The 21,452-nt window shown below is 40.6% G+C and overlaps 1 protein-coding gene across 1 annotated transcript; it reads left to right on the forward strand.

Annotated features, from left to right (window-relative positions):
- The first annotated feature begins 9,106 nt into the window (after window positions 1–9,106).
- gdnfb (glial cell derived neurotrophic factor b) lies at window positions 9,107–13,573 on the forward strand. The gene is made up of 2 exons (XM_061730018.1): window positions 9,107–9,689; window positions 11,416–13,573. The coding sequence occupies exons 1-2, from the start codon at window positions 9,482–9,484 to the stop codon at window positions 11,979–11,981; spliced, it is 774 nt and encodes a 257-aa protein (XP_061586002.1). The 5' UTR covers window positions 9,107–9,481; the 3' UTR covers window positions 11,982–13,573.
- The last annotated feature ends 7,879 nt before the right edge of the window (window positions 13,574–21,452 follow it).

The raw sequence follows: 21,452 nt of genomic DNA on the forward strand, positions 1-21,452 counted from the left end.
TTTACACCGCTTGGACGATTTTTGTTGCCTTGGACTCCTTTAGGGAGTTTTATTTTATGTTTTATGTCTTTCAAGTCTTTTATTTCCTCTGTATACGTGACTGCAATTGGAACAGGAATGTTAATGAATGGGCCCTTTTTTGTTTTTGTTCTTTTTGCTAAAGTAAGATAATTTGAATATCATAACGGGGAGTCTCTGGGAAAAACTTCTAGTACCTGTAAAACTTGCACTATGGTGTATTAAAATGTGAAGAATCTTAAGTGACAGTCACTCAAGTGGAACTCGATGGCTCCACCTCCTGGACAAAAACATGCACAGCTGAGAAGATGGAGAGTCAGAGAGTCAGAGAGAGGGCAGCAGAGAAGTAAAAACTTTTTGAAGAACAAACACACAGAAAATAATATTTTTCAATTCATATTTTAAATCTATTGGACCGAAGTGATAGTGCTGCCTTTCAAAATAAAAGTGCATGAAAAACAACAGCCTCATATTTCTCTAACGCAAGCAATTATGCAACACTTCATGTAATCTTCATAAAAGCCTAGCAAGTACATACATAAAGGTATGTGCTGCTTTTTTTAATTCAAAAATGTAAATATATAACATAAATGGTTTAGAAAATTGTTGATCTATTTGAGAAAAGCAGCTGCCTGTGATTGTTAGACATTGGGTAAACTCCCCACAAAACCAAAAATACTACGCTTTTATTCTTTATTTGAATAAATAATGCTTTTAAATGATCCTAGATAAAATATTAATTCCTTTGGATCTTCTAGTAATCAAGGTGTTTTTGCTGAAGACCAAACTGGCCAGTCTGGCCCACAGGGCTATGAAGGCAATTGGGAAAGAAGAAATGTGTCAACTTTCAAACCATGTTTAAGCTTCTGTTCTCAGGCCAGGTCAGAAGGTTTTGACTGAGACATCACTTGTCCTTCACTCAGGGTGAAAATGGGAAGAATTACAGAACCATTCACTACAATCAAACAATTTAACAAATGTACTTATTTCTATTTCCATCAAACTTTTAAAACCTATGTGAGGCTGAAGGAATTGTTCACAATTTCCGTGCCTCTTGGCTGTGTGTGCACTGTTTTAAAGCATGAAATATGTATTGGTTGTATCTGCTGTAACTTGAAGCCTTTTGTCAAAGACTCATTTTCCCTGAGAGGACAATATGGTATATTCTATTGTATGGCATTAAATTGTATTTGTGAATGCAGCTTGACAATAAAACTAATGAAAAGGAAAAGAGTATTCAGAGGTGAGAATGCCATTTATGTTTGTTGAAAATGTGTACACTGTTATTATTATTTTTTTAACATATGAAATCAGAAATAAGTGTTCACTAATGTGAGTATATGTCAGTGCTGTATCACCTGGATTGAATGATTTCAACGTGGATTCTGCTCTGCATTTTAAAGTGCAAAATGTAATGTTCTCCCTCTCTGACTCCTTAAAAACAATGAGATACTTGCATTTAAGTGTATAGACATTGGAACAGTGATGTTTTTTTTTTTTGTTTGTTTTGCTTTGTTTTTTGGTGGGGGGGTGGGCTACTGTAGCTAGTCAACAAAAAGTGTTTAAGTCACATTCATGTAGTCGGTGTCGGTTTGATTGGAGACTCATGACTTCAATTAAGGACATTCATCTAAAAGGTTAAAAATGTAGTCTTTGGTTCATTTATTAAAAAAATAAATCAAAAGAACAGTTTATGACAGCTTTTATATTTAATTCAAATTTTACGTGTGATGTAGGACTTTATGCTTTTTTAAAACTCCAATCAAATGATATTTTATTTTTATGGTCCAGAATCAAAGAGCACACCCAAGTAAAGAACAGTTACCACTAATCAGGCCCAAAATCTGGGTCTAGTCATGGACTCGGAGCTGAAGCTTCAGAGAAGAAAATTACAAAGTCAGACTTCTCTCACCTGAAGAACATCTCCAGGATCAAAGGACTAATGTCTCCGCAGGACCTTCAAAACCTCCAGTTTATCTCCAGTCGACTTCATTACTGCAACAGTGTCTTCGCAGGTCTGCCTAAAAAGTCAATCAGAGAGCGACAGCTGATCCAGAATGCTGCTGCCCGGGTTCTCACCAGAACTAAGTGGACCACATCCCTGTATTTAATATAATAAACTTTAAAATCCTTATGTTAGTTTATAAATCACTGAATGGTTTAGGAACAAAATGCACAGAGACGTGTTGCCATATCAACCATCCAGACCTCTCAGGTCTTCTGGTTCAGGTCTGCTCCGTGTCCTCAGAATCAGAACCAAACATGGAGCATTCAGCTTTTATGCTCCACAGATCCACAAACTGCAGGAATGCTGAAACCCTCAGCTCCTTTAAATTAAGGTTAAATAAACTATGTTAATGTTAGTATTAAATTGTAAATAGCTTAAGTCTAACTTTTCTTTGTTCTGCCAGTGCACTGCATCATAACTCTTCTTCTCCTCTGTACGTTTCATGTTTTTATTATAAAGCATAAATTGCCTTGTTCCTGAAATGTGCTATAAAAATAAATATGCCTTCCCTTGCCTTCTCAGCATCTTTGTAGCGAATAACATAGACATGGAAACCTTTTGAGTTAAACTAACTTATCCAACAGCCGCGAGGTCACTGAAGTCAAAATCTATTATTTCAGAAAATGAAAAGGTGAATATAAACCATGTCAGTGCAAGAGCTGCAAAAGGTCTTGGGAATGCTGTTACTGCACGAATCCTAGATATAGATATTGGGTCTCATTTGAAGAATTTTAGAAGTCTTTTAAGAATAACATGACTTCACAACTGATATGCTATAATAGCATCCTTTTCTAACATCACAAGTACATTTGATACACAAGCAGAGATCTCTCTCCCTTCTACCATCCACCCTTTGTTCTTGCTGGTGCCCCATCTAACAAGCAACTACGAAAGACACATTAAGTACATGGAAGATCAGCTTTTTTATGCCGGTATTTGATTTGCGTGCAGCGCGAAGCTTGGTAAATCCGTCTCCAGTAATCAATTCATACAATCCCCTCCTCTAATTCTCAAGTCTTGTAATCGCATCAATGATAGTTATCTCCAAAGCAGCACTAGGGAAGAGACAAGAGACAGAAGAAGCTAGAAGGCAAAACAAAAAGAAGAAGAGGGTTCAGAAGTATCCTATTTACTAAATGTGATACTTCAGATCCCTTTTCTTCATTTTGTAGTCAGAATCATCCGTACTAAATTAGTACAGATGAGCCAGCATAGCAATATTTTAATGGAATTTAAAGGCCTATCTAAATACTCACCCTTTCTGTCTCCTGCTGCAATTCTGCAAATACAGTAAATGGCATTTATCTCTGAATGAATTAAAAGTGACCATTAACACCCTCAAGTGAAGTGGATTGAGTGGGACATGGATCCTCTAGTGCATGGACATGTTTGGAGTTGCTGCATGGACAACTCACTGGTGTTTATTCATAAATTAGTAGGAGACCAAAGCTGTGTGTAGCTGAAGTGTATGGTTGATTGTAGGATGCTTCACATGATCAATGGACCATAACTAAAAATAAAAAAGTAAGGCAGGCGTTTTTGGAAAGACAGCTGCAAAAGGTCCAACAAGGTGATAACAAAGAGAAACCGATTCTTTTGTCATTTTCATGGTTTCCTAACTTTGGGCAATTTTGCCTACAAAGGATTTTTGACAAAGTATGAGATATAATGTTCACGGTTATGTTAATGTATATATGTTTTTACAAACAAATAAATTAAGAAAACTTTATCAGCATCCAGATATTTTGATTTTACACTGACATCTAGCACACATTGTCACACTATGTCATTATAAAACCAGTAATAGAGTGAATACTCTAATATTTGCTTAAACATTTGAACTTTACATTAGAAATGAGTTACAGACCTTACTTTAACATTTCAGAGTTAACTCCCTGTGGCCCGGTGTAGTTCAACAGATTTGCAGCACAGCGTGAACTTCTCCGTACTCACAGCTCAGGTAGTCGGATCACTGTGACCCCGAGGCTGGAGCAGCGTCACAGAGCACATGCTGTTGATTACCTTCTAAAATACTGCATGGGCCACCAAGGAGTTGACTTTTTCTTTTTATTTATTTGTTTATTTATTTTCAAACTCTGTATTCAAAAATCCATCCACTAACAACATATTTTGTGGCTATAAGGGGAGTTTTGCTACTATTGCAGAAACTAATAAAAGCACAACTCTGAGTATCAGAGAGAAATCACATTTTCAAAAAGAAAGTCACAGTTAATAAATTGTTTTTATTTTCTATTAAAGGTGAAGATCAATTTCCTGAATTAAAGCCCTTCCCCATTTCTTCAAAGTATTCTGGTTAGTATTACTTCTTGGTTTGGAGTGACTTTCCCTGTCGGACACACAAAACTTACCGGTACCCATGTGGATATTGGAATGACACAGTCTTCCAGAGATGTCCTTACACATTTCGTATTCGGTATTAACTTTTAAAGCAGCACAAAACAAATTTTGTAATTTGTAGCTCTGTGGCTTTTCCTATTTGTGCACAGCTTAAGTTCAACGTTGTCTAAGATTTACTGTTGTTTGGTCTTATTTGGATCAGTTGCTAATTTTCTCCTGCAAAATGTATTTTTTGAGTTTCTTACTTTTCTCTGCCATGGCGGCCACTGTTGTTGTTGTTGGAAAGTTGCTTTTACTGTTTCTTGCCGATAACGACGGTAAGAGGCAGACGAGGCTCACTGAATGTAAACTCAACTGATATTTAAACATGAATTTCATTTGTTTGTGTTTCGTAAAATGAAAAGTAAGTTTTATATTTATTCCCACAGTGTGATGACCAGGTTCCACAACATTTGACGGGAACCAGCAACATCCAAGTACGGTTAACGTAGCCTACGTACTTATTGAAATATCTCTCGCTCATGCGCTCAAGTGAGCGACGAGAGGCTAAAATCAAATTAAAAACATTTTTTGGAAGTTGTTGTCTTTACACATGTTTGAAAATGCCTTGAGATGATCCTCTTATGAATCCGAAGTGAACTGACGGTCAACATTAGGAGCTTTAAAATCATTAGCTGCCCCTGAGCTTTAATCTTGGTGATTTCTGGGGAAATACTCGAGCTTAGCTGTTACTCTTCACCCATCTGTCACTAATAAATTAAGAAACTGCGCGCAGGAAATGTTTCTGTGATTTTGAACTTACTCTGACCTTAAAGGCTAAAGTTAGCATGCTAATGCGCTTACAACTACAGCACTTCTATGCTGATATTTATCAGGTTAACTACATAATCTAAACTTGTTCAAAGACAAAGGATGATTCATAATGATTTAAATGATCTACCAATTATCTGTAGCTGCTTATTCTTGTTCAGGGTCATGGAGATCTGCTCGAGTCTGTACAGCCTGGACAGGTCACCAGTCATAAATACATCATTTATATATATATATTTTTTTTAAGTGATGTTTTGCCACAAACTGTGAAGCTTAAATGTCAAAGCTTACTGAGAGTCTTTAACAGACATTTTCCCTTGGATTAAGCATAATACAGTTCTGATCCAGAATAAAAGGAAAAATATGCATAATATATGAACATAGCAGCCTTAAAAAGAAATGTAAAAAATCATGCGTCTATTAATAGATGTTAACGATATAAACTTTCATTAGGAACAAAATAAATGTGAATTGAAGCAGTTTAGCGTCAGAACCATAAACTGTAAATATTTCAAACGATCCGTGATGTCACCAATAGGAGCAGTTTTGAAGTCTCTTTTTATTTCTCATACTGCAATGCACCATTTTGCAAATGAGCAGAATAAACAGAGCACCTTACATCAATAAAGCTGCGCCTACCAGCTCTTTCAGCAGATCTACGCCAGTGGAGTTGTAGAGATCCGAGCAAATGTTTACAGCAGAATGTTATGTTTCAGATGTTGTTTTGGTGGAAAAAAAAAACAGAAATCTGTTCTTAACTGACAATGGGACTAACTGCCAAATGCTCGGCTAGGCTTCGTAGCATAACAATGACTGATGACGAAGTGATAATCATTAGCCACTGGCTAAGCTAACTGTCATTCAAAAGTCTACATCCCATTCGATAATAAATGTGTTGCTTTATTCAACTGTCGTGGTACAAAAACTTCACCCCCTCACAGTTGTCGTGGATGGGAAATCTAGCTATCGAGACCACAACCGTTTATGAATTAGTCTGTAATTATTATAATTTTTGCTCCAAAGTTGAACATTTTAACATGAGTGTTAGCAGAAGTTAACTCACTTCTGGAGCAGGCCTCCAGTGGCCAGTCAGTGAACTGCATTTTCTGTTACTTACGGATTGAGCTCAATATGTAATTTAGATTCTTGATTAAAAAAGAATAGATATTTGCAGCAAAATGGCTATTCATAAAAGGGAGGCAACCAAGGTAGATTACACTAAACTGTTATTTTAAGACTTTGACAAGACTCAAAAATATTATTCAACTTAAGTGATATATGGATATGGTCTCTACAGATGGACCTTACTGCAATGTAGATTGGGGTAAGTGTTTTAGGTCATTAATAACATGAATCACTTTATCAATGACATTAAGACTTGCTGGTTCTCTATGACCGCAACAAGCAGGTTCTTGGCGATCTAACAGTGACGCAAGGTACTGTCATTCAGTTGCCAATGAGCTACTAGATATCTGCTATGTCCCGCCTCCCCACTGTAGATTGATGTGGCGCTGGTTTTACATTTGTTTCAGAATTGTAACCGCAAAAAGAAATAGCGCAACTGAGAAAATGGAGATGGTTGTAGTACTGATGGTGAGGAAAGAAAGTGTAACTGGGAAAGATGATTGTACTCAGTTAGAGATTTTTTTTTAATACTCAGAGGTACCAGCAATGACAAGCCAGAAGCATATAAGCCAGTTTTGTCATCATAGTTTGAAGGTCTTTTTTTTCTGTTTTTCAGTTGAGATTTTAATTTCCTGCTTACAGCTGTTGGGTTGTGGTTCTCATATTTTGGATTTTGATTCTAGGTTTTGATTTGCAATAGATTTGGTGTTGAATTGATGCCATACTGTTTCATCTTATGATAGACCTAGCGTTGTTTTACCTCTGGGACTCCTTTATGAGAATCTAAGCAAATGATATGGTTGCTCTGTCCTGTCTCACCAAAATATTAGATTCTGCTGTTATGACACCCTGATTCCAGTCACGATACCAGCATATTTGCATGGCTACTATTTAATGGACGTTGTCACTGAGCACTCTAAACAAACTATAATATAAATTTTAAATATTTACCTGTAAAGATATTTGACATTGTGTTGCCCCTCAAGCAGTTCTGGGGCTGCAGTCTCATGCTGGCCGATATGAAAGAGGGAAGTGACCTGAACTTAGTTACATGTTAGCCAAACTGAGGCTCAAAATTTCAAATCGATCCCGAGTACCCCCTGTGACATAAAAGGGAGGGAAAATATTTGCAGCTTGAGAAATATTTCCATGCATTTGGCAAGACATAGGAAATAAAAGCCTCTTCTGAGTAATCACCAGGCAATAAAGTATGAGAGGAAAATAAGAGCATTTTTCAGATACTCAAGTTGTTAGTCTTAGTGTGATTAATATTTGCATTCAGTGAAACAATCAATCAAGATATGCATATTTTCTTATCTGAATTCCGTCTGATACACTTTATTTCCCTTCAACTTTGCCTGTAAATGGTTGTGAACGTAAGGCTTAGGAATATTTCAAAGAGCGTGTGAACATCTAAAACAGAACTCTATAGAGTATGAATTTTTGAGGAAAGAATGGTCTTTAATTATAAGTGACACTTATCACAGACAAGACTAGAAATTAATAAAAAATAAACATGGTCATTGGTTAAATTCATAGCTGGCATTTTCTTGATCAGAATATACAACAAAGCAGGAAATAGGCTGTGCATTTGGACATATTATACATCCCTTAACAAACTAATTGAGCTGTTCTTTAATTATTTTTTATTTTAAATTTGAGAAATCCATTTGAACATTAAAATTGCTACATGTGGTTCATGTTTGGTTGATTTCCTGGACCTTCACGAGTCTGGCCTTTGAACCAAATAACATAGTTTACAGTAGCACAGAGAAACATAACATCCACAAAAAGAAGTTTTAATTTTTTCAGATGGAGTGCACTTATAGCTTTATTGGTGAGTGAGTGAAATAAACATTTTCAACAAATATTGCAAAGAGAGTGTTGATTGAAGAGTATAATGATTTCAGCACTGTATCAGAATCAGAAAGAAAAGAATGGGAATACTGTGGAAAGTGTGACAGGCTTCTCTCTTGACCATCTACACCACATGTGTCAAACTCAAGGCCCGCGGGCCAGATGTGGCCCGCCATGTCATTTTATGTGGCCCGCCTAGGGTTGCAACCGGTCCCTTGAAATACAGAATTGTTATGTAATTGGGAATTAAAAGTCGCGTTCCGTATTGAACCAATATGGAGCGCAGTTGATTCCGTATTTCACAATTGTCTCATCCACGTCTGTCACGCACGCACACAAATGAACATGAAATAACAATAATTAACAAAATAAAAGACAGGATATATTAAAGACAGCAAATGTAAAATTTTACATGTCATACATGTTCTTTGCAGCTCAGTTTTATTTTTTCTTTATTCAAATGGACAGTTTGATTTCATTAATGGAGTTATGTGGGTTTTCATAAGCTGACAAAATTTAAAAAGATTTATGTTAGAGCAACAAGCAAACGTATGTTTTCTGTGCAACTGTAATTGTCACTTGAATAAGTTATAATAAATAATGAGTTATTTAACATTTAGGAGTAGTTACATTTATTTTACATTATATTCGATTACATTTAGTTACATTTGTAAGTTACATCTGGCCCTTTGAGGACAGTCATTATGCTGATGTGGCCCTCGGTGAAAATGAGTTTGACAACCTAGACTGAAACTCTCCAATATGTCTCTGGTCAGGTCAGGGCCAGTCTTGGTTCTTGGATTCTCACTCTCTTGGTCTGCATGGGTGGAGACACAGATTGAGAGGACGGGCCACCAGACGTCACCACCTCTCCACATTTCTCTCGTCTGCATTTGCAGCTCCGTCTGTGTTGATGCGAGGTGGGACAGACTGAAGTGGACTCCAAACTGCTGAAGGGAAACCTAGGCGGGGATTCATTTTATCCTTTAAAAGAGTTGCTATAGCCACCTTTTCTTGTAGGACACTTTTGAATAAAGTGCAGGTTTTGCATTTCTATTCGTCTTGCTTGGTTTCGGGAGCCTTGGATGTTCCTCCAAGATGCGCTGTGTGCCAAAAAGGCTCACGAGTGATTGCGCGCAGTTTCCAGCGCGCCGGCTGGAGCAGAGCGGTGTTGTCGGAGCCGGAGCTGATGGGAGCCGTTTTGTCTCCAACTTGGCGCTGTCGCTGTGGCATTAACCTTTTTGGTCTGATGAGACCCGTCAGTCGTGCAGCCCGAGATGTCCTTCTGTCGGACTGAAGTGGACCATGAAGTTATGGGATAGCCTGACCACTTGTTTGATTCTGCTGAGTGCGGTGCGCGCCAGCTCGCTCCTCCGGAGAAGAGAGTCCTCTGGAGCCGCGGAGAGGCCTCTGGAGAGCCCGCCTGTGGAGACCCGCCTGTCCGCCATCTCCCCGGACACTGACCCGGCAAACCCGGCACAGAGAGAAGACGCACAGGCGACAGGAGAAACATGTAAAGCCTAAATTATGGGTCCGCGTTAAATCGACGCAGAGCCTACGCGGCGACGCACAACGTACGGTGTGCGTCGCCGCGTAGGTTCTGCGTCGCTGTAACGCGGAACCATAAATCATCCTTAAGAGCCTGTGGTTTCTGCGGAGCACCACAAGGACAAATATTGTGAATATTACACTGTATGATGAAATAGGGTTTTCACAGTTAATTAACTGATTTCTTTTTATGTTTCATAAATAATTATTTGAAGAAACGCATGTGTAGATGGTTGCAAATAATTGCGTCCAACTATTGCACATAAATAAATAAAAAACGTCCTTAAATGTGCAGCTGGAAAGGTTGTAGAATATGCATTAATATCAATGATATATAATATTCTTATGATCAAAGGCTGGATTTAGATCGATTACAAGTACCAATCAAGGTAATTCGGGAACATGTAAACATGTATTCAAGATATTTAAAATAATAGTAGGGGAAAAAAGGGAGACAAATTGAACCCCTTGCCTGATGTGTCATATTTCATACATTCATTTCCTAGACCTCTGCACCGCCTTTGTGAATACGTTTTATAAAACTTTAAAACCTGTTCTAAAACTAAACAAATAATTAAGATAATATAACCCAATAATTTCATATGTAAGATATTTAAAGGGTTAGTGTAAATTACATAAAAAAACAAAAACAAATCCTAAATTATTGGGAAAAAATTAGCTGTTGGAAGCTAAATCTTTGGCTATGTTCCAAACCGTCCACCTCTGTATTTACATTTTTTTAAGTGTGTGGATGGGTTTACGCAGTCATTTTTGTCACTGTACAAACAACTGCAATAAACTGGATAGTAAAATCCAAAAAGTAAAAAAAAGCTGAGTGTAAAACGCTGGACACGTCACACCTTTAATGGCTGCCATCTTATCTCCATAGCTGAAGTCAAAGGATGAAGTCAATAGACACTTCTTTGTTATGTTTTCAGACAAAAAGAGGGCACCAGTTCAGTTTAAGTTCTAATGATGGTACAACTTTAATCTCATAAATAAAAGGGCAGAGATAAGAAACATGACAAGAAAAACTGGAAATTACAAAATAAAGAAAGATGCCAAATCTTGGTGGTAAATTGGGTGATGCAGCTTAAAGAAAGTCATTATTTCTGGCTAGAGCACAGCTGCAGGTTTACAAGGGGACAGCACTCACTCACACACTGCATTTGTAAGGCTACTATGACCATATGTGTGTTGGAGTTTTCTCACACAACAAGCCATTTGGAGCATCACCTTTAAATCATGTTCTTGGACACTACTTTATCTTGTTTTAATGCGCACACAAAAAAAGAAATGACATGTTCTGGATGGGTGCAATCTTGCTGCATTTGTGTAAATAACGTGAAAGGAATATTTATCCAAATTTAACTAGAAAAAATGACATTTGGTTAGAATTGGGCACTACATCCTACTTGGTTTGGTTAAAGTGTGGCAACTTCACTGCTTTTAAGATAAATGTTGGTTCTCTGACTCGATACATGGCTGCTTATGGTTTCATTAATGCAAAACATCCAAAAATACAATTTGGTGCACTCATAAAGATAAGCATTATTTGTGAGTAGGATAACAAAAAACTAAAATCCTTTATAATTTCAATACACACTATTTCATGTTTTCAGTATGACGTCACCGTGAACCATCATCCATTGTAAATCTTTTTAAGAATGTAATTTTCCCCCGTGTTTCAGACATCATGGAAGATTCCCTCCCACACAACTTTGAAGATGCAATGGACTTCATCAAAGTAACAGTTAGTAAAATACAACGGTCCCCCTCATCTTCTGTGTCTTCATCTACCTCCTCTTACACTACCTCCTCTATCAGAGAAAACTTGAGCAGCAGAACTCGACTGAAGAAGGAGGCAAAGGCAAAGCGTCCGAATAACAAAGGAGGAAGAAGAGGAACTAGAGGGGAGGAGAAGGGCAGGAGGAATAGAGGAGGAGGTCTCGGTGGACAAGGACAGGGCTGTGTGCTCAAGCAGATCCACCTCAACGTGTCAGACCTGGGTCTGGGCTACCACTCTAGTGAGGAAATATTATTCAGATACTGCTCTGGACACTGCAGGAACTCCGATAACAACTATGACAAAATCCTTTTTCACCTTGTTCGCAACAGAAATCTTCCTCCAAAAGACACGCCCGTGCAGGCTTGCTGTCGGCCAATAGCATTTGATGATGACCTCTCGTTTCTGGATGACAGCTTTGTTTATCACACCCTGAGGAAGCACTCTGCCAGAAAATGTGGCTGTGTGTAGTGAGTGAGAATTTGTATCCAGCTATGTGTCATTTGAAGTATGATGTTGAGTATTTCTTCTTGAGATTTTTCATGGTATGAGGAAACTTTCTGGCAAGAAGTCCTTGTGAATTACTTGAATCCACTAGTAAAGGGATAAATAAAGTACAGCAGGTGGCATCACTCAGATGTTTTCCCCAAAGCTTCCTAATGATTATCTTCTTCTTCACCTCTTCTCCAGCACGAGATCCATGCCTTCCACATCCACACCCTTTTGCAATGTTTTCATTATGATTTAATCTGATGTTTCCATGGATATTCATTTCAAAACACTTAACTCAGTTGGACTCATCCATAGCAGAAGAACCAGCTGACGCATTGTGTCTATTGTATAGCCCCTATATTATTGGAAAAAAGTTATTTACACATGAAATGTATTTATGAATTGTTGATTTTATTAACTTATTGATATTTATTTGCTTTTATAAAATAATTAAATGTTATTTATTGCTGTGATGTGATATCTTAGAGTGCGCCAAAGGTTTCAGTCAAATAGACTTATTTTCTCTGAGAAGCAGAGGAAGATTATATGGGAATATGATCTTTTACACATCTGGGTATTAAACAGGCCTTATACAGTTATCATCAAAAAGTTGGGTAAACATTGAATGTTTCTCACCATGACACATTTTGTTTCAGTGCTAGAAGTATGTGTGAAGTTTTTATTGCACCTTTCCCCATGTTTGGAAATAAGGTTTTGAAAGGAAATTGTAATTTGTCAAAAATGTAGAAATTAGATCTTACTTGGCATATCATCATTTGCCATGTGAAAGCAACAGGTAGCTTCCATTAGGCTGGGTCCAGCGTGAGACGGAGAAGGCTGAAACTCTGACAGGTCAAATGTTCTCCTTAGTCCTTTCATATGTTGCATCTCTATTGCAGTGATGGACTTGGTAGGATCCACTAACTTAGCGAAACTACTTCTCCAAAACTCCTTGGTGGTAGCACTGCCCCATTTTTGTAGTTTTCCAGCCATCTATTTGCTGTTTGGATGCACTGCAGTGGTGGCTATGAATTAAATAGACAATTAGTACTTAAAGGGGGCATTTACACAGCTGAGCAATGTAATCTCCTGCCTACAGCATATCCAATCAGCTCTGAGTCAATATCACCTTCAACCATTGTTTTGTGGACTCCAGACGGAGTTATTTTGGTCCTGTATAAGTTTCTGCAAAGTTTTATTGTGGGACTGTCTCTCGTAATGAAGACAAGCACTATGTTTGAGGTCCTATAAATCTACCTTGTAACCCTGGCGGTGGAAACCAGCCTACTGGGGTAAAATAAATGCCAGTACTGGTCAAAACTCTACAGGACATCTTATTAGAAAATATGTAATTCAGGAAGCATATTATGTCCTTTTCAATAAATGACACTTTTTCAGAAACAGGTTACTCCAAACGATGTGACAGGATTGTGTTATGTCTGTGTTTTTGAGTTGATAGTGAATTCAAAACAACCAAATATATTATGTCACTCATAGAAGAAGTTGTTCTTCATAATATGTTCTCTTTACATATCTCAAATGTTACCTGTTAGATACCAAAGATCTAACTCATGTGACAAGTAAATGCTCTATGTCATGGGCAACTGGACTAGATTCTTGAAGACCTTTAACTTTTCACCCAAAACACTTTTTCTCCAGTCACTGCCTGTTGAGGAGTTTGAGGATCATAAACTGTTGTGGGTCCGTTCAAGTGGAATGCATATTACTGACCCAGCCATCCTTCCTGTGTCTTTTATATGTTCTGTGTCTACTTGTGTTTACCTGGTTAACGTGTATGATGTTAATCAGGGTTTCAGGGGACATGTAGCACATATGTATCATGACAAAAATACCCCTAATTTAAGTCCAAAATGAACAGTATGTGATCATTAACGTGCACTTTTCTGTGCTTTGTTTTTGCTGTCGTCTAGCTTCTTTAACTGTTATTGTCATCTGTTGTTGATCATTAAGTGATAATAGTAGTAGCATTATCACCTATTAATCAAGTTGGAGAGCTACTAATAAAAAATGTCATCATGGTTATGAAAATCATTTGAAACTATAATTTTGCTCCCAAGGCTGAAAGAGCTTTTTATCTAATCTAGTTTCATGCATAGCTTTCCTTTGTAGTTAAGCTAAATTGTCATCATTAAAGCAGAATATCCCCTTAAATTGCCTGATTTGACCATAAATAAAAGCCTTCTTGCACAGTGCAGTTTATTCTGCAACATATTTGCATGACATACTGTAAATGTTTTTTTTGTTTTTTATGTGTTGTTCATGAGCTTAGAGAACAACACCACACTGTTGTAAATATGTCTCCAATGGCATTAGAAAAGATTTTGGTTTCCAGTCTGAGATCACAATCCTTTTTCTGGAACTTAACCAGAACCAAAGTGGAGAAGTGATGAACTTGAGCGGTCACAAAAAGTTATCATTGTTTTTTGTGTCTAATAGGACAACTACTGCATTCAGTCTCATCTCTTAACTACTGAGAAAAATCATAAAAACATGACTAGACTGAATGACTGGGGGAAGCACTGATCATAGAAGAGACCATATGTTCCACACAAAGTGTAGTACCCACACTAAGGACTACAGAGAATGCTAGTGAGCAAAGAAAGAATAATGGATCAAAGGTGATTGTCGGGGGGATCTTACAGAATAAAGTAAAACAACACCAATGAGAGAGGACTGAAGTTAAAAACTGATGTTGGAAGAGAAAAGCATGAAAAGACAGCATGATTAAAAGGAGACAAATATCTAGAGAAAACAATGAAGACAAAGATGAAGGAATTGGAGAATGAGAGATGAGAAGCTGGGCATTGCTTAACTAATGTGTGGTCAACATCTGATCCACTGCTGCTTCCTCATATTTCACTCAGTTGTCTCCTCATCTGTGGGTCAGTCTAACATGGTTCAACAACTGCAGACTAAAACTCGGTTTACTAAGTTCTTTGTCTATGTTATTTTTTCTTTTAACCGAGCGTATCAAATCTACAAACCAAATTCTACTCTTTTTTGAAGAAAGGGATCAGAGCTGTGATGAATTCAACCCGACGTCTGGGACTTCTAAGGTCACAGTGTTTGTTCTTGCAGGTCAATAGAAACTTAAACTCATGATAAACTCCATCTCTGTGTTTGATCTACAAAATTAATGAATACTGTATCAGAACATGACTGTGAAGAAAAATGCAGTTCATAACTTTTCTAATAAATCAGTTGTGCAAATCACTGGTTTCCTGAAATAAACAGCATCTGAAAGAAAAATTAGATCCAGAGCAAAAATGTTCCTTGTTTAAATGTTTTTTGGTTATATGAGTCAAAACTTTGTAGCTTGTGGTTTTATTTTAAAAGCCACGGATGAAGCTGCTGTACTACAGACTCGGGGTCAAATTGTCTCAAAGATAACAATCCACCACATAGTGGTTTGCCAAAAGCTTCAGCAACATATGTTCTTTAAAAACAGAGTTGTGTGCCGGCTGCTGCCGGGAACAGTGCTGAAAATATAAATCACAAGCTTGTCAGCCATAGCTGTGAACAACAGAGGAAACGGTTAGAGGCAAATGACATCCAGAAGACAGTGTCGTTTTCAGGTGAGTCCTCTGCTCTTTTGTTCCTGGTGTCAGAGGAGCTCGTAATGACAGATAATGTTCCCCAGCAGTGTAACACAACACAAGTGTTACCAGTTAAGGGATGGTGTTCAAAACAGGTGCTAAACACAGGCACAAGTGTACGTGGTGACACCTTGATGTTACATTTGGAACTTTTAAACTGTATACCTGCCCATGATGTCATTGGCAGGTATACAGTTTAAAACCATTTTTATGGTTTGAAAAACTTTCAGATATGAAATAAAAATGAAACCCCTTGTGAGTCAACAAGAAGTTTGGTGATAACAGTTAAGGGGATGAAAACAATATGACTAAAGTGGCATAAAATACAAAAGTCCTCAAAACCAAAAGATTGATTTTATTGCCTGGAAGTATCTCAAAAAACAAAACCAGAAGTTGATTTCTACTAACTTCTGAATGCACAAATGTAAAAATGCAGCGCTGATATACAGCAACTCATCTGCCTGGTAACCCAGTCACTGGACAAGCTTTCTCTCTTTGTCTCCACAACGTAATGAGTTGCTCATTTCCCATATCCCTGTGAGACCAGCCTGTTTGTGAAATTATCAAAAATCTTTTGCTGTTTGAGTCTGATATTGGTATCTACATATTTTTTATCTGTTTTGTTTCCAAAACACCCCGAATGACCCCAATAAGTCAATCAAGATACCTTCTTTCCAGACAATGAACATGGAATTGCATATGAACATTCATTTATGATTTGTATGGATTCTTATATTCTTGGGCATCGTTTTAATCATTGAAAGGAAATGACAAGGTTGTGAGTGGGAGGAGATCTCTTTACAGTTCATAGCATGCAATGACAGAACAGATTCTACTCCAATTTATTCTCAGTTTTTTTCCCACTTTCAATTGCTTTTCAGAACAGTTGATTAAGGTTTTGAAATGTCTTTGGCTTGGTTAAAATGGAAAAGAAACAACATCGGTCAACCACATGTTTTTCTTGCCTCAATTACAAAGAAAACAAACCTTGGTGCACAGAAAACAAGAACAATTTGACTTGAAAGTCATGCTAGGTGATAATGGCCAGTCTTGAATCAAGTGTAAAAGTGATTTAAGTGCTCAACAAGGCCTTATATTAAATGCAGCCCACTTACTGTTTAGCTGCTCTGGAAAAAGAATGCACTTCAGCGAATCCGTTTTATAAAGACAGAGAAAAATACTTTGAATAAAAACAGTTTTGCAGTGTCCGGATGGTATTTGGAGAAACCAGAACAACTCAGTCGTTCTCAATTGAATTAGTGTAGCAGCAGAAATATTTAAGTAAGTCAATTTCTCCATAATTTAAAATCATACAAATGAAGACTATAAAAAACATTTTTAAGATAGTAAAAAACTCATTTTAAAGCCTTGTTCCAAGAAAATTAGAAGACTATTTAAGACTATGTTGTTTCTTGACTATGAGTTCTAGTCAATACATATTTTCTAACCTCCATCCATCCATCCATCCATCCATCCATCCATCCATCCATCCATCCATCCATTGTCCACCGCATTATCCCAGTCCGGGTCGCGGGGGCAGCAGTCAAAGCAGGGATCCCCAGACTTCCCTCTCCCCGGACACTTCCTCCAGCTCTTCCGGGGGGACTCCAAGGCGTTCCCAGGCCAGCCGAGTGACGTAGTCACTCCAGCGTGTCCTGGGTCTTCCTCGGGGCCTCCTCCCGGTGGGACATGCCCGGAACACCTCACGAGGGAGGCGTCCAGGGGGCATCCTATACAGGTGCCCGAGCCACCTCAGCTGGCTCCTCTCGATGTGGAGGAGCAGCGGCTCTACTCCGAGCTCCTCCCGGGTGACAGAGCTCCTCACCCTATCTCTAAGGGAGCGCCCCACCACCCTGCGGAGGAAACTCATTTCGGCCGCTTGTATCCGGGATCCCGTTCTTTCGGTCATGACCCAGAGTTCATGACCATAGGTGAGGGTGGGAACGTAGATCGACCGGTAAACCGAGAGCTTTGCCTTTCGGCTCAGCTCCTTCTTCACCACGACGGACCGATACAATGACCGCATTACTGCGGCCGCTGCACCGATCCGCCTGTCGATCTCGCGCTCCGTTCTCCCCTCACTCGTGAACAAGACCCCAAGATACTTAAACTCCTCCACCTGAGGCAGGAACTCTCCCCCGACCTGGAGGGTGCAAGCCACCTTTTTCCGGTCGAGAACCATGGCCTCAGACTTAGAGGTGCTGATTCTCATCCCAGCTGCTTCACACTCAGCTGCAAACCGCCCCAGTGCATGCTGAAGGTCCTGGCTCGAGGGAGCCAACAAGACCACATCATCTGCAAAAAGCAGAGATGAAATCAAGTGGCTCCCGAACCGTACCCCCTCCGGCACTTGGCTGCGCCTAGAAATTCTGTCCATAAAAATAATGAACAGAACCGGTGACAAAGGGCAGCCCTGTCAGAGTCCAACACGCACCGGGAACAGGTCTGACTTACTGCCGGCAATGCGAACCAAGCTCCTGCTCCGGTCATACAGGGACCGTACAGCCCTCAGCAGAGGGCCTCCGACCCCATACTCTCGGAGCACCCCCCACAGGATGCCACGTGGGACACGGTCGAAAGCCTTCTCCAAGTCCACAAAACACATGTGGACTGGTTGGGCAAACTCCCATGCGCCCTCGAGCACCCTGCGGAGGGTGTAGAGCTGGTCCAGCGTTCCACGGCCGGGACGAAAACCGCATTGTTCCTCCTGAATCCGAGGTTCGACTATCGGCCGAACTCTCCTCTCCAGCACCCTGGAATAGACTTTCCCCGGGAGGCTGAGGAGTGTGATTCCCCAGTAGTTTCACACACCTTCCGGTCCCCCTTTTTGAAGAGAGGGACCACCACCCCGGTCTGCCAGTCCAGAGGCACTGCCCCCGACTGCCACGCGATGCTGCAGAGGCGTGTCAGCCACGACAGCCCCGCAACATCCAGAGACTTGAGGTACTCAGGGCGGATCTCATCCACCCCCGGTGCCTTGCCACCGAGGAGCTTCCGAACTACCTCGGTGACTTCAGCTTGGGTGATGAATGAATCAACCTCTGAATCCTCAGCCTCTGCTTCCTCGACGGAAGGCGTGTCAGTGGGATTGAGGAGATCCTCGAAGTATTCCTTCCACCGCCCGACGATGTCCCCAGTCGAGGTCAACAGCTCCCCTCCTCCACTGTAAACAGTGTTGGCAGAGCACTGCTTCCCCCTCCTGAGGCGCCGGATGGTTTGCCAGAATTTCCTCGAGGCTGACCGGTAGTCCTCCTCCATGGCCTCCCCGAACTTTTCCCAGACCCGAGTTTTTGCTTCCGCGACCGCCCAGGCTGCAGTCCGCTTGGCCCGCCGGTACCCGTCAGCTGCCTCGGGAGTCCGCCGAGCTAGCCAGGCTCGGTAGGACTCCTTTTTCAGCTTGACGGCATCCCTTACTTCCGGTGTCCACCACCGGGTTCGGGGATTGCCGCCGCGACAGGCGCCGGAGACCTTACGGCCGCAGCTCCGGACGACCGCGTCAACAATGGAAGTGGAGAACATGGTCCATTCGGACTCAATGTCTCCGGCCTCCCTCGGAATCCGGTCAAAGCTCTCCCGGAGGTGGGAGTTGAAGACCTCCCTGACAGGGGAATCTGCCAGACGTTCCCAGCAGACCCTCACGATACGCTTGGGTCTTCCAGGTCTGACCAGCTTCCTCCCCTGCCAGCGGATCCAACTCACCACCAGGTGGTGATCAGTTGACAGCTCAGCCCCTCTCTTCACCCGAGTGTCCAAGACATACGGCCGGAGGTCAGATGACACGACTACAAAGTCGATCATTGACCTCCGGCCTAGGGTGTCCTGGTGCCACGTGCACTGATGGACACCCTTATGCTCGAACATGGTGTTCGTTATGGACAGACTGTGGCTAGCACAGAAGTCCAATAACAAAACACCGCTCCCCAGATCGGGGAGGCTGTTCCTCCCAATCACACCTCTCCAGGTAACACTGTCGCTGCCCACGTGAGCGTTGAAGTCCCCCAACAGAACGATGGAGTCCCCAGTTGGGGCACTTTCCAGCACCCCTCCCAGGGCCTCCTCCATGGGCCCCCGCCCACGGCTGCCACCCAAATCACACGGCACCTTCCCCTTATGAACCCTCCCGCGGGTGGTGGGCCTACGGGAGGGCGGGCCCACGTCGGTCGTTCGGGCTGCGCCCGGCCGGGTCCCGTGGGCCAAGACCCGGCCACCAGACGCTCTTCTGTGAGCCCCGACCCCAGGCCTGGCTCCAGGGTGGGGCCCCGGTAACGCAAGTCCGGGCGACGTACACTTCCTTGCTGTTTTCTTCTTCATAAGGGGCTTTGAACCGCTCTTTGTCTGACCCGTCACCTAGGACCTGTTTGCCTTGGGAGACTCTACCAGGGGCATTAAGCCCCGGACAACATAGCTCCTAGGATCATTCGGGTGCTCAAACCCCTCCACCACGGTAAGGTGGCGGTTCAAGGAGGGGGGCGGTTCAAGGCTTACCTCACTGGCATAAATATCTTTGCTTAGAATGAGACCATTTTGACAAAATGTATAGAATATTAGGCATGTTTCTTATAGGGTTTGTTTTTGCAGTGCAAGGCATACAGAACTGTTTTGAAAAACTGATAAAACTTATAACTATCAACAGATTTCAGGAAATCAGTTTCTTAAGCAACAGGAGGAGCTGGATCTGCTGGAAAAGGAGAATATAGGAAGGGGAGCAAGAAAATAAACCAGGATAGAGATTAAATGATCCAATGAAAAGAAAACATAACTCAGGCAGTGGTCCAGTATGTCACAAAAGCGTCAATGATATCTATTAGATGAAATGTTAACATGGATATTTTAATATGGATACTTTGATGACTACTTCTAGAAAAGCTAAGCCATCCAAAGCCTTTTGTAGCAGTTAATGAGAGCAAATATGAAAATGGAAAATGCTCTTTCAGCAGTAAAGAAAGCTGCCTTTGAATCTCAGCCTCAGTGCTGGTAATTCTTTTGAGATTTACATAATAGTAACAGGCGTTCAGCATGATAGCTCAAATTATCATCAATTGGACTCAAATTCAGTGAGTGGTTTGTTTATGAGAGGAAATGACTGTGGGAAGCTCTTGTTCACCACTACGGTAGCAGCTGGCGTGAGAAAAGATACAAACAATAAGCTAAAATATAATCACTGTTAAATCAAAAGTGTCTTCATACATTAGTGTTGTATACAAACAATAGGGGGCTCTTTGTCCTGCTCCCGCAGCATGCAGTCTGTCTGTGGGACAACTGCAAAAACAACCACAGAGGGTGAAAGGAGTCATCAAAGACTGAAGCAATTCAGATATATGATGACAACATAATACCAGTGTTGCCTCAACCTGTTTTTTTAGATTACCGTATTTTCTGGACTATAAGCCGCTACTTTTTTCATAGGTTTTGAACCGTGCAGTTTATACAAAGATGCAGCTATTCTGTGGATTTTTCTTCCACCGCTCAGGGCGCTTTAACCGGAATTAGAATCAAAACTAAGACAAAATAAATGCAAAGAAGAATACGCTACTTCTTCTTTAGCAGATAGAAATAGGTAGAAGCAGATTTCAAACAGATAAATAGATAAATAAATACCGGTTATTTTCTCTTGGTTCTGTCCCGCTTTAATCGGCAAAGTTGCTGCCGTGTTAAAAGACACTGTTAGGAAAGGATCTATTTAGGTACAAACATGTACATCATTTACAGTTCAAAATCCTTCTGTACATGTAGTAAATATCTAATCTAACAACATAAATATCTGCGGCTTGCATATCTTTTTTTTTAATAGAGCAGATGCGGCTTGTATGCAGGTGCGGCTTGTATATCTTTT

Source organism: Cololabis saira, chromosome 9 (genome assembly GCF_033807715.1).
Source record: "Cololabis saira isolate AMF1-May2022 chromosome 9, fColSai1.1, whole genome shotgun sequence".
Lineage (NCBI taxonomy): Eukaryota > Metazoa > Chordata > Actinopteri > Beloniformes > Belonidae > Cololabis > Cololabis saira.